This window comes from Babylonia areolata, chromosome 25, assembly GCF_041734735.1.
Source record: "Babylonia areolata isolate BAREFJ2019XMU chromosome 25, ASM4173473v1, whole genome shotgun sequence".
Classification (NCBI taxonomy): Eukaryota; Metazoa; Mollusca; class Gastropoda; order Neogastropoda; family Buccinidae; genus Babylonia; species Babylonia areolata.
Genome location: NC_134900.1, coordinates 29,674,870 through 29,687,369, shown reverse-complemented (window position 1 = coordinate 29,687,369; position 12,500 = coordinate 29,674,870). Strand labels below are relative to the sequence as shown.

The 12,500-nt window shown below is 43.6% G+C and overlaps 1 protein-coding gene across 5 annotated transcripts in view; it reads right to left on the bottom strand.

Moving 5' to 3' along the window:
* Positions 1–12,500, bottom strand: part of LOC143299916 (uncharacterized) — a 113,939-nt gene that overhangs the window by 22,477 nt on the left and 78,962 nt on the right. For all 5 annotated transcript variants that reach the window (XM_076613447.1, XM_076613449.1, XM_076613451.1 and 2 more), the window contains 5 exons: positions 10,300–10,437; positions 8,245–8,338; positions 6,873–6,967; positions 4,144–4,505; positions 2,984–3,071 (listed from right to left, as the gene is read on the bottom strand). In XM_076613447.1, coding sequence (XP_076469562.1) covers positions 2,984–3,071; positions 4,144–4,505; positions 6,873–6,967; positions 8,245–8,338; positions 10,300–10,437 — 777 coding nt within the window. The remainder of the gene's footprint in view (positions 1–2,983; positions 3,072–4,143; positions 4,506–6,872; positions 6,968–8,244; positions 8,339–10,299; positions 10,438–12,500) is intronic.

The following is a 12,500-nucleotide window of genomic DNA, read 5'->3' as shown; positions in this document are numbered from 1 at the left end:
CGTCAATGCGTTCGGACAAATCCACACACGCTACACCACATCTGCAAGGCAGATGCCTGACCAGCAGCATAACCCGACGCGCTTTAGACAGGCACTGAGCGTATGCATACATATTCGTGCACCTAACCGAGTGGGTTTCTTCTACAGGATTTTGCCAGACAGCAACCCACTCTCGTTGCCATGGGTTCTTTGCTCAGTGCGTCAAGTGTTTGCTGCACACGGGACCTCGGATTATCATCTCCTAGTCGTCTCAGTTTTACTTTCCAGTCAAACCTGGGAGAAAGGGCGAAAGCGGGATTCGAACCCAGACCCTCACGGACTCTCTACATTGGCAGATGAGCGTCTTCATCATTCTGCCACCTTCATCCTAAACATGACAAGCTGGCGAAGGCGAGTCCAGATAGGAACTCGGACTCGGGGACGCATAGTCCAGTAACTCTGAAATCCATCACCCACACAGCCTTTAGTCAGTATGAACCACAGTCTTTAGTCCGTATTAACACACCCCCCCCCAATACCCGCTGTGTATGTACACCGATGGCCGAAGCACATTACACCATTTGTCTTGTCTTGTCTTGTCTTGTCTAGTCAGTATTAAGTCAGTTGACAAGGCTCGTCGATGCGCGTGAGCATGTGTGTGCGGGGTAAGGGACAAGGGCGACCATGTGTGGGTTGGGCATGTATCTCATGTATTTTTTTCTTGGAGTGTGTGCGAGGGAGGAAGTGGGGGGGTAATGCGTATGCGTGAGCGTGTGTGCGTGTATTAATTTTTGTTGACGAGTGCGCGCGAGCGCGCGCGCGCGTGTGTGTGTGTTTGTGTGTGTGTGCGTGTGTGTGTATGCATGTGTGTGTGTTTTTTTTCTTTGTGTGTGTGTGTGTGTGTGTGTGCGTGTTTTTTTTGTTGTTGTTTTTCGGCCAATCAGAATTAGAATCAGAATCAGAATCAATTTTAATGTCAATTAAATCTTAACAAGGTTTATAAGACAGGCATGCAAAGTTACATGAAACCACGCACAAAAAAGCAAAACAAAACAGATAAATATTGAACAAGAGATTGAATCACTCCTGCACGCTATGGCGTTTTTGGCAGCAGTTACTGACAAATTTCCCAAACAGTCCCACAAGGTTGTCTTCCAGTATTAGCTGACTGGGTTTAATAATATTTGGAAGGTATTTTTGATTTTTTTTGTAAGAATTTTGTTCTAATTCCTTTGTATAATTCGCAGTCATCTAAGAAATAGTATTCAGCCTCTATTGTTTGACATTGTAAACATAGTCTCCTTTCTTTTGGGATGTTGAGATATCTGCTTTTTCCTATTACTAAATCATGACAGGATATTCTTAATTTGCACAATGATTCTTATATATATATATATATATATATATATATATATATATATATATATATAATGAAGATATCCTTCAAGCAAATACGGTTCCGTTCTGTATTCATGAGTAATTTTATTATAAAAGAGTAGTTTAGATTTATTTTCAGATTTGTTTCTCTTCCAGAATAAAACATATCCATATTCTAGTTTATTCACTATAACCTAGCTAAGTCTATGAATACTGAATATTGACTGATTAATTCCAAACGTGTCTTTAACCAAGATTCTGTCATATAGTTTCAACGAAATAATCCATGTTCGCTGTTTTGTTTCTTCTGTAAGCATGTCGTCATACACAATTTTGATATACGAATTTGCTCGTGCCTGTGTTATGTAAAACCAAAATTTTATTGTTTGACAAATCACTTTTAAACTGAAGGGGCTTTTACCTATTTCACCAAGTATTGCTAAATTTGTGGCTTTTTTGTGGACCCCCCATATTTCTTTTAAAAAGTTTAAATGAACATACTCATGAGGAAATTTGTTCATGAGACAATGGTTATATAGTTTGTCAAAGGTTAAATATTCATCTGCTTTTTCACAAGTGGGGAACCATATTTCTGTTCCATACGCTAGTATTGGTGAAACGAGACTATCAAATAATTTTGATATCATATGTATGCTTACGCTTTCATTCTTGAAAGATCTTTTTAAGAATATGAGAAGCTTTATTACCTTGTTTTGCCAGATGTCCGTAGCCTTTTCAAAATTGCCTTATTTATGGAATATTACTCCCAGGTATTTCATATTGTTCAGTTGTTTCTATAACTTCTGTTCCACATTTTTTAAAAAATTTGAGTTCGTGGTTCTGATCTTGAAAATATGAGTTTTTGTTTTGCCTCTATTGATTTCAATAGTATTTATTCAGGCCAATAAAGAAAGCCTCGTGTTGAGCACTTAAGAAACAAGAGAGGCAAGGCCTTCAAGACTCACTTGTGATAAATTAAGTCCCCTAGCATTAATTACAGAGTAATTTCCCTTTTTTTACTATCTGCACCAAAACGTTTGCAAAATAAATAAAAATTCCATGCTTAGCAAAAGAAGTTCCTGTTTGAACAAAAAATGATAATAATGACTCCTCTTGTTGTTGTGTCAGAATACGAGGTCAAAGTGCCAAGTTTAGAGAATACAAAAAATATAAATATAACAGCAAATGCAGTTTGCATATAATTAGGCTTTTTTATTTGTTTGTGCCCATCCCAGAGGTGCAATATTGTTTTAAACAAGATGACTGGAAAGAACTGAATTTTTCCTATTTTTATGCCAAATTTGGTGTCAACTGACAAAGTATTTGCAGAGAAAATGTCAATGTTAAAGTTTACCACGGACACACACACACACACACACACACACACACACACACACAGACAACCGAACACCGGGTTAAAACAGAGACTCATTTTGTTTACACAAGTTTGTCAAAAAGGAAGAAAGAAAGAAAGAAACAGAAGAAAAGAGAAAACATGTGCTCCGTGAGCTTGCATGCAACTGAGGCCAAAAAAAAATTTTTTTTTTAAGTCAGTTGACAAGGAATTATCACATACTGTAATTGGGCGCATACTCATGTCAGCGCGGACGTTTCACGAAATACTCACAAGGGAGGATGCTGTTGAACCGGTTCTTGTAATGGTTCTCTTGTCTCTTCCCATTCGTCACAGGGAACTCTTTGAATCCCTCCATCGACTGGAACAAGTCATTGCGTAACCAGTGTCAGACATTCCAGTTGATGATGTTTTGTGTGTGTGTGTGTGTGTGTGTGTGTGTGTGGAGTGGAAAACCTCTTTCCGTAAAGTGGTAAAGAGAAAGACAGAGACAGAAACAGACACAGACAGACAGACAGACAGACAGAGACAGAGACAGATACAGAGAGAGACCATCAGCTCAGACCTACACCCCCGTCTTACTCTTTTCCATCTGATTCAGACCTATACGGTTTCTCCGTTTCCTAGATTCAAACACTCACACAGTCAGCCATCGTTTGTTGTTGTTGTGGTGGTGGTTTTTCTCTCTGTCTCTGGACCTTACAATTGGAATGATCTACCTTCTTTCGTTTTCGTTATATCCCTGTTCTCAGCTCTTTGATGTCCAGCCTTCAGACCTAGCCTACTTCTTTTCAAAACAGCCCCCCCCCCACCTCCTTTCCCTTCCCGTTTTTTTCCATAGTATCTCTAGCCTTCTGTCTGCACAGTATTTATAAGTGTTTTTCTTTTCTTTTGTTTTTTGTTTCGGAGTCATTCATGCGTGTGAAAGTCGGATGTGAAAGCGCTTTGATTTGTTTCAGCTTAAGATACAGTGCTACACAATTCATTATCATCCTCTCCATCATTATCATTATTATTATCATCAGTATTTTCATTACTATCATCATCATTAGTAGCATCATTACTATCATTATTATTATTGTCATTATTGTGATCTTCATCGTCATTGTCATCATCATCACTGCATTCTTTTATCATCATCGTCGACATTGTCGTTGTCGTAATACATACTTTTATTATTTCCTCTGCTTCCTCTTCTTCTTCTTCTTAGTAGTAGAAGCAGTAGTAGTGGGGACAGTAATGGGAGTAGGAGCAGCAGTGGTAGTAGTAGGAGCAGCAGCAGGAGGAGTAGTAGTAGAAGTAGTAGTAGTAGCAGTAGTACAAAGTAATAGTAGCAGTATCGAGAAGGAGCAGGCGGATATTTTTCACACTCTGTTACGATTTCTCTCGGACACGGCCGAAAAGTCAGAGCCTTCGTTGTTGTTAAGTCTTACCGAAAACTCCTGAGCAACCTTGCCCTTTCGCACACCCTCCACAACGGTCTCCAGCAGCTGGTCAAGGCGAATGGCACAAGACCTGGAGGGGTCGTTGGAATAGACGGAGTCCTGTCCGCTCCACAGAGCGTCCAGCTCTTCGTCCTCAGTCAGGGTCTCCGACGCGGGTCTGGGCTCTTCCCTCACCGTTCCGTCGGGTCGGGTCGACGGGTCGGGCGCCGTGGGCGCGGAACCGGACGTCGAGGTCTGTGGCTGGAGGGGAATGTTCTGGTAGATACTGTCCCCGGCTTGGGCGGGGCCGGGTCTGGCTGCTGCCTTGGTCACCGGTTTCACCCTGGCTTTGGGTCTGGCGTCGGGGTTATCTGCGAACCAAACGTGGGTTGGGTTTTTGGGGGGTTTGTTTGTTTTTTTTTCTTTTTTTTTCTTTTTACTGCGATTCTATTTGACTAGATGACTGTCATCGTCATCATCGGTCTCGTAACCCCAGGTGGGTTTGTCCTGTGGAGGCACCACTGATGACTTTCTGACAATCTACCGCCGTCTGTCTCCGTCGTGGACTGCTCTCTGCGCCTCGGCGAAAGACATGCCTGTCCACTCCCGGAGATGACAGACTTTGTTTTTTTGTAGTTTGCATCCAACAGAAGAGTGTAAAAAAAGAGAGATAAAACAAATATGACAACTGGAAAAGGGTGGAGACCAGTCGCAAAACTTTTTTTAAACAAAAAAAAAGAAATATATAGATGAAAACAAACATCACAAACAAATAAGTGGGAAAATAGAAGATGCTGGAGGATGTAAACACAACTGAAGAAATCCTCTGTTCTTCCAGTTTCAGTTTCTCAACACGGCGTTACTGCGTTTGGACTAATCCTTATACGCAGCACCACATCTGCTAGGCAGATCCTGACCAGCAGCATAGCCAAAAGCTCTTAGTCAGGCCTTGAGCGCATTCATACATATATTTGTATACATGTGGAGTGATGGCCTAGAGGTAACGCGTCCGCCTTGGAAGCGAGAATCTGAGCGCGCTGGTTCGAATCAAGGTTCAGTCGCCAGTATTTTCTCCCCCTCCACTAGATCTTGAGTGGTGGTCTGGATGCTAGTCGTTCGGATGAGACGATAAACCGAGGTCCCGTGTGCAGCATGCACTTAGCGCAAATAAAAGAACCCACGGCAACAATAGGGTTGTCCTTGGCAAAATTCTGTAGAAAAATCCACTTCGATAGGAAAAACAAATAAAACTGCAGGCAGGAAAAAAAAAAAAAAATGGGTGGCGCTCTCAGTGTAGCGACGCGCTCTCCCTGGGGAGAGCAGCCCGAATTTCATACAGAGAAATCTGTTGTGACCACAAAAAAAAAGAGAAATACAATCACAGGGGATTTCTTTTCCAGAAAGGACAACTCTTCAGTTGACTGGGGTTCTCTTTCAGTGCGCCGAGTGCGTGCTGCACACGGGGTCTCGGTTTATCGTCTCATCCGATTGACTGGATGATCAGTTTGATTTTCTCCAGTCAAATTTGGGTGATACTTGCGAGAGCGGGAATCGAACCCAGACCCTCACGGGCACCGAACTGGCAGATGAGCGTCTTAACCATTCTGCCACTTTTCTTCCGTTCCTCCAGACACATGAAACACTGAGTTAAAACCCGTTCTTTAAACTAATAATAATAATAATAATAATTTATTTTTATATAGAGCTATAATACAAGCATAAGCAAGCTCTAAGCGCTTCACAATCCAGTACCTAAAGTGAAACAAGAAAGCATATAAAAAGTAGTAGAAACATAAAACAGAATCATTAATATTATAAAAACACAGTGCATAAAACTCACAAAGTAGCATACTCTCAATACTACAACTGTTGCACTCCAACACTCACACAAACACACACATGATTAAACGGCTGAGATAACAGCAATTTTCACTTAAAATACATACATGTAAAAAGAAGCATAATTGTAATCTGCGTGCCGTAGATTTTGTAAAAACGGCAAAATAAAGTTTTGAATAGAAAAGGATAAAGGGGTACAAATCGGGTCATTCTCCCTTTCGAACCACACCACCACCATCCATCTACCCACCCCCATTCTGTCCACTCACCCATCAGACACACTCACATTGCCATGGGCCTGGGACATCAGCACTATTTGAGTTATGACACTAGAAAAGCATTCTTAAAACCATTTTATTGTAAACGACCGAACACACTGAAATTCAGTACACTGTTTAATACTCCGAAGAAAAAAGTGTTGTTGAAGCTGGCAAAATGTTTGAAAATTATTATTGAATGTGTGCGATAATTTTGATGTTCTTATTCTTTTTTTCTTATGTCAGGTTAACAGTACTAAACGCTTCATATATATATATTTCCTTCTTTTTTTTTCTTACTCCTTATATTAAATTGATGATTTTTTTTTACGTTTGTGCATGTGGGCCCTGCAGGTTTACTTTTCCTAGGGCTCCACTGTGTGTGCCCCCACTCCCTCCACCACCTCCCTCCCCTCCTCTTTTTTTTATTTTATTTTCTCTCTCTTCTTCTTGTGCGATGGCACGTCTCGAGGATGTGGGCCTGTTTTTCTCTTGTGTTTCCATGTACCCAAATAGGGTTTCTCGGATTTTAAATGATTTTGAACCTTTTGACAAGAAACTCTGCCTGTGGAATGTGTGCGGTCATAATTCACATCTGTTGTACAGGAGGAGTGTACTGACGGGCGTGTGTGTCGGCCTTACCACCCGAACCCCCACTGGCGATGACTGGAGCAAACGACAGACGCTGGGAGTCTGCACGTTCTGGCTGTCTCTGGTTACCATGGTGACGTGTCCTGCTGCACATACATATACGCACACACACACACACACACACACACACACACATGAACATGCACAGCTCACGATTCACCCACACTTACCACGTGCAAAACATTTTCACATTCATACAGGTATTTGAAATGTACAAATAATATTCCCCGTTCTTCCTCTGGCAACAGGCATTCGTAAATCACTCTGTCACAGTGCGTATCTGATCTTCTGTTTGCGTATACACACGAAGGGGGTTCAGGCACAAGCAGGTCAGCACATATGTTGCCCTGGGAGATCGGAAAAAATCTCCACCCTTTACCCACCAAGCGCCGTTACCGATTTTCGAACCCAGGACCGTCAGACTGAAAGTCCAACACTTTAATCATTCGGCTGTTGCGCCCGTTTTAGTCTGAAATTGCTCAACAACTGTCACTATTAGCCGATATGCATCCAATACGCACGTTTTAAAGGTAAGGTGTATTTCTGATGATAGCAACGCTTAAATTTGTATGGTAGCTCGCTGTCTGACATTACATGTGGACGTGCAGAATCGTTTGTGCAAAATGAAATCAGACAAGACAGACAGACAGAAAAAGAAAGAAAGAAAGAGACAGACAGACAGAAATGAGAGTGAGAAAAAGAGAGAGACATAGACACAGACACAGACAGAAAGGAGAGAGCGTGTGTGTGTGTGAGAGAGAGAGAGAGGGGAGGAAGGGAGGGAGAATAAGAACAAGAACAAAAACTTTAATCTCCAGGCCTCCGGCCCCTAGAAAGAGGTCAAAATTACACAATATGGTGATCACACAGCGACAGCAAAATGTAAAATACATACTAACTTTAACCTGTAGAACAAAAGTACTTCTTGTGCATAGTAAATTAATTTGTCACAAAATTCCTGTCGTATCTTCAAGGCATTAAATATATAAACGCAGAGTTTACGAATACTGTAAACAGAACCATTCTAAAGCAAGTGAACATACGATTGACCTTCAAAGTTCAGATGTTTTTGCCGCAAGTTATTGTAAAGGACACAATTGTTTATAAAATGGTTCTCATCTTCGACCACGTTACAACGTTTACATGCGTAATTTGAATTATATTACATTTGAATGTTCTCTTTAAAAAAATGATCCATTTATTGGGAGCAAACCAAGCCGTAATTTTACCAAACAGTCCCTAAAACACTTTTTATCCACAAAGTCAAAAATATTGCTCACACTGAAAACCTGTGAGAGAGACAGACAGACAGACAAACAGACAGACTGAGACAGAGAGACAGAGACAAAGAGAATAAACTGACCGTTTAACGAGGACAACAACGCAGACGACGATGAGAATAACGACGACCGCTGACACCACCGCTCCAACCACCACAGGTGTTTGGTCTGCGACAGCTGTTGACACGTACACTGTACTGGGTGACGAACTGAAGGAAATGCATGTCTTTGACTCAATTTAAAGTTTGCTTGGACTGAGCAAGCTGTGCCTGAGTGACCATACTGTTAAGTTTATCTAACCGAACTTTCTGGACAATGTTTTGCTTTCTCTCTTATTTCTTTTCAGAACGGACGACGCGTTTTCAGCTCCGAAACAGACATTTTTGCGGCTGGACTGTGAGGAACAAGGCTGCAAATTGGTTGGGTTTTTTTTTCGTTTTGTGTGTTGTGTGTGTTTGTTGTGGGGGTCTCCAAGCTCTTCTTTTCCCCCTCTTATTTCCTTTGTTTTCTTCACACACACACACACAGAGCCACAGATACACACACACACACATACACACGCACGTACACACACACACACACACACGCGCGCGCGCGCGCGCACACACACACACACACACACAGCCACAGATACACACACACACACACACAGAGAGAGCCACAGATACACACACACACACACACACACACACACACAGCCACAGATACACACACACACACACACACACACAGCCACACACACACACACACACAGCCACAGATACACACACACACACACACAGCCACAGATACACACACACACACACACACAGCCACAGATACACACACACACACACACACACACACACAGCCACAGATACACACACACACACACACACAGCCACAGATACACACACACACACACACACACACACACATACACACACAGAGCCACAGATACACACACACACACACACACACACAGCCACAGATACACACACACACACACACAGAGCCACAGATACACACACACACACACACACACACACACACACACACACACACACACACACACACGCACACACACAGAGCCACAGATACACACACACACACACACACGCACACAGAGCCACAGATACACACACACACACACACATAGCCACAGATACACACACACACACACACACACACACACACACACACAGCCACACACACACACACACACAAAGCCACAGATACACACACACACACACACACAATTTCTTAGATGCTGCCTCCACCCTCCTCCCCCCCCCCCCTGTTTCTGTCTCAATTTCTCCAAGCGGCGTCACTGCATTACGAGCAAATCCATATTCGCTACACCACACCACGAGGCACACACCTCACCAGCAGCATAACGCAACGCACTCTGGCCTCGAGAGCATGCACATATATCCCCCACTCCTTTCCGTTTCTTCCTGCCTCAGTTTCATTAATTCTATCTTTCATACGCCACCCTGAAACGTTTTAATGCAGAAAGGCTGGCGTCACCAGAAAAGAGGGTGGTGGAATGAAATACACAGTGTGTCATATGAACAGTTCATGAGTACATTATGAATAACGGTAATCAATTCATTTTGACATGAAGTGAGAGATTCGGATTCGGGATTGTTTAATATACTTTGGCCGAAGGCACATATACATATCGTGCATATATCCCTCGCTCGCACATCACTCTGCCCTTCCCCACCCCCCATCCCCCTATCCTCACATCCCTCTCCTCCTCTCGTACCATTTTATACTCCACACATTTATACATATACTAATGCACACGTACAATGCTTGTTACTAACATACTCAATACAACGGTGTCCAACTGACTAAAATATCAGCAATCCATATTGACAATTCCAGGTTGGCAAAATCTGGACATTTTTCATATACAATTTCAAATCACACTGAGTCAATACCATGATATTATATCAGTTTCTCTCGATACGTCTCCCCCCTCTCTCTCTCCCCTCCCTTCCCTCCCTCTCTCCTTCCCACTCCAACACTGCCCATTTCCTTCTCACATTCGCTTACAGTTTATGATATATATGTTCTCCCATACGAAGTGACAGAGAGAGACAAGAGACAGAGAGAGTGAGACTGAGAGGAAAAACACTAAGTTCGCTGACCTTCAGCACAGTGCGATCCAGTGAAGCCCTCAGCACACTGTCCTGTGCACCTTCCCGTGTCGTGAAGACACTCACTGATGTCTCGGCAGTTACCACACGTCTTCTCACACCCCTTCCCGTAAAACCCGTCCGGACATTCTGTAGGTTTCATACAGAATGGAAATACAAATCTGGGCATTAGGAAGACTGTTGATTTCTCCTCGTTTTATGCAAAAACTGCAACCCCTTCTCTTTTCTGTCCGTGTGTCTTCATTGTCCTCTGTGTGTGTGTGTGTGTGTGTGTGTGTGTGTGTGTGTGTGTGTGTGTGTGTGTGTGTGTGTGTGTCTTCATTGTCCTCTGTGTGTGTGTGTGTGTGTGTGTGTGTGTGTGTGTGTGTGTGTCTTCATTGTCCTCTGTGTGTGTGTGTGTGTGTGTGTGTGTGTGTGTGTGTGTGTGTGTGTGTGTGTGTGTGTGTGTGTGTGTTGTGTTGTGTTGTGTTGTGTTTCACTGCGTTGCATTGCGATGCAGTATTCTGTTGTCTGTGCAAATGTGTGTAGTTCAAATAAACAGAACGTCATTCCAACAACAGAAAACAGTGTATTCAACTACAAACTCCTACTCCAGTGACTGCAAACCCTTTACAAACCCTACTCCACTCCAGAGATTGTAAACCCTACCCCACTCCAGAGATTGCAAACCCTACTTCAGAGATGCAAACCAAACTCCACTCCAAAGAATGCAAAACCTATTCCACTCCAGAAATGCAAACCCTGCTGCAAACCCTACTTCAGAGACTGCAAACCCCGCTCAAGGATGCAAACCCTGCTACAGAGATCCAAACCCTCCTTCAGAGACTTCAAAACCTACTTCAGAGACTGCAAACCCTACTTCAGAGACTGCAAACCCTGCTCCAGAGACTGCAAACCCTCCTTCAGAGACTGCAAACCCTCCTTCAGAGATGCAAACCCTCCTTCAGAGATGCAAACCCTCCTTCAGAGACTGCAAACCCTACTTCAGAGACTGTAAACCCTGCTCAAGGATGCAAACCCTACTTCAGAGACTGTAAACCCTGCTCAAGGATGCAAACCCTACTTCAGAGACTGCAAACCCTACTTCAGAGACTGTAAACCCTGCTCAAGGATGCAAACCCTACTTCAGAGACTGCAAACCCTACTTCAGAGACTGTAAACCCTGCTCAAGGATGCAAACCCTGCTGCAGAGATGCAAACCCTACTTCAGAGACTGTAAACCCTGCTCAAGGATGCAAACCCTACTTCAGAGACTGCAAACCCTACTTCAGAGACTGTAAACCCTGCTCAAGGATGCAAACCCTGCTGCAGAGATGCAAACCCTACTTCAGAGACTGCAAACCCTACTTCAGAGACTGCAAACCCTGCCCCAGAGATGCAAACCCTATTTCAGAGACTGCAAACCCTGCCCCAGAGATGCAAACCCTGCTCCAGAGATGCAAACCCTACTTCAGAGACTGCAAACCCTGCTCCAGAGATGCAAACCCTACTGCAGAGATGCAAACCCTACTTCAGAGACTGCAAACCCTGCCCCAGAGATGCAAACCCTGCCCCAGGGACTGCAAACCCTACTTCAGAGACTGCAAACCCTACTTCAGAGACTGTAAACCCTGCTCAAGGATGCAAACCCTACTTCAGAGACTGCAAACCCTACTTCAGAGACTGTAAACCCTGCTCAAGGATGCAAACCCTGCTGCAGAGATGCAAACCCTACTTCAGAGACTGTAAACCCTGCTCAAGGATGCAAACCCTACTTCAGAGACTGCAAACCCTACTTCAGAGACTGTAAACCCTGCTCAAGGATGCAAACCCTGCTGCAGAGATGCAAACCCTACTTCAGAGACTGCAAACCCTACTTCAGAGACTGCAAACCCTGCCCCAGAGATGCAAACCCTATTTCAGAGACTGCAAACCCTGCCCCAGAGATGCCAACCCTGCTCCAGAGATGCAAACCCTACTTCAGAGACTGCAAACCCTGCTCCAGAGATGCAAACCCTACTGCAGAGATGAAAACCCTACTTCAGAGACTGCAAACCCTGCCCCAGAGATGCAAACCCTGCCCCAGGGACTGCAAACCCTACTTCAGAGACTGCAGACCCTACTTCAGAGACCTTAAACCCTGCTCAAGGATGCAAACCCTGCCCCAGAGATGCAAACCCTACTTCAGAGACTGCAAACCCTACTTCAGAGAC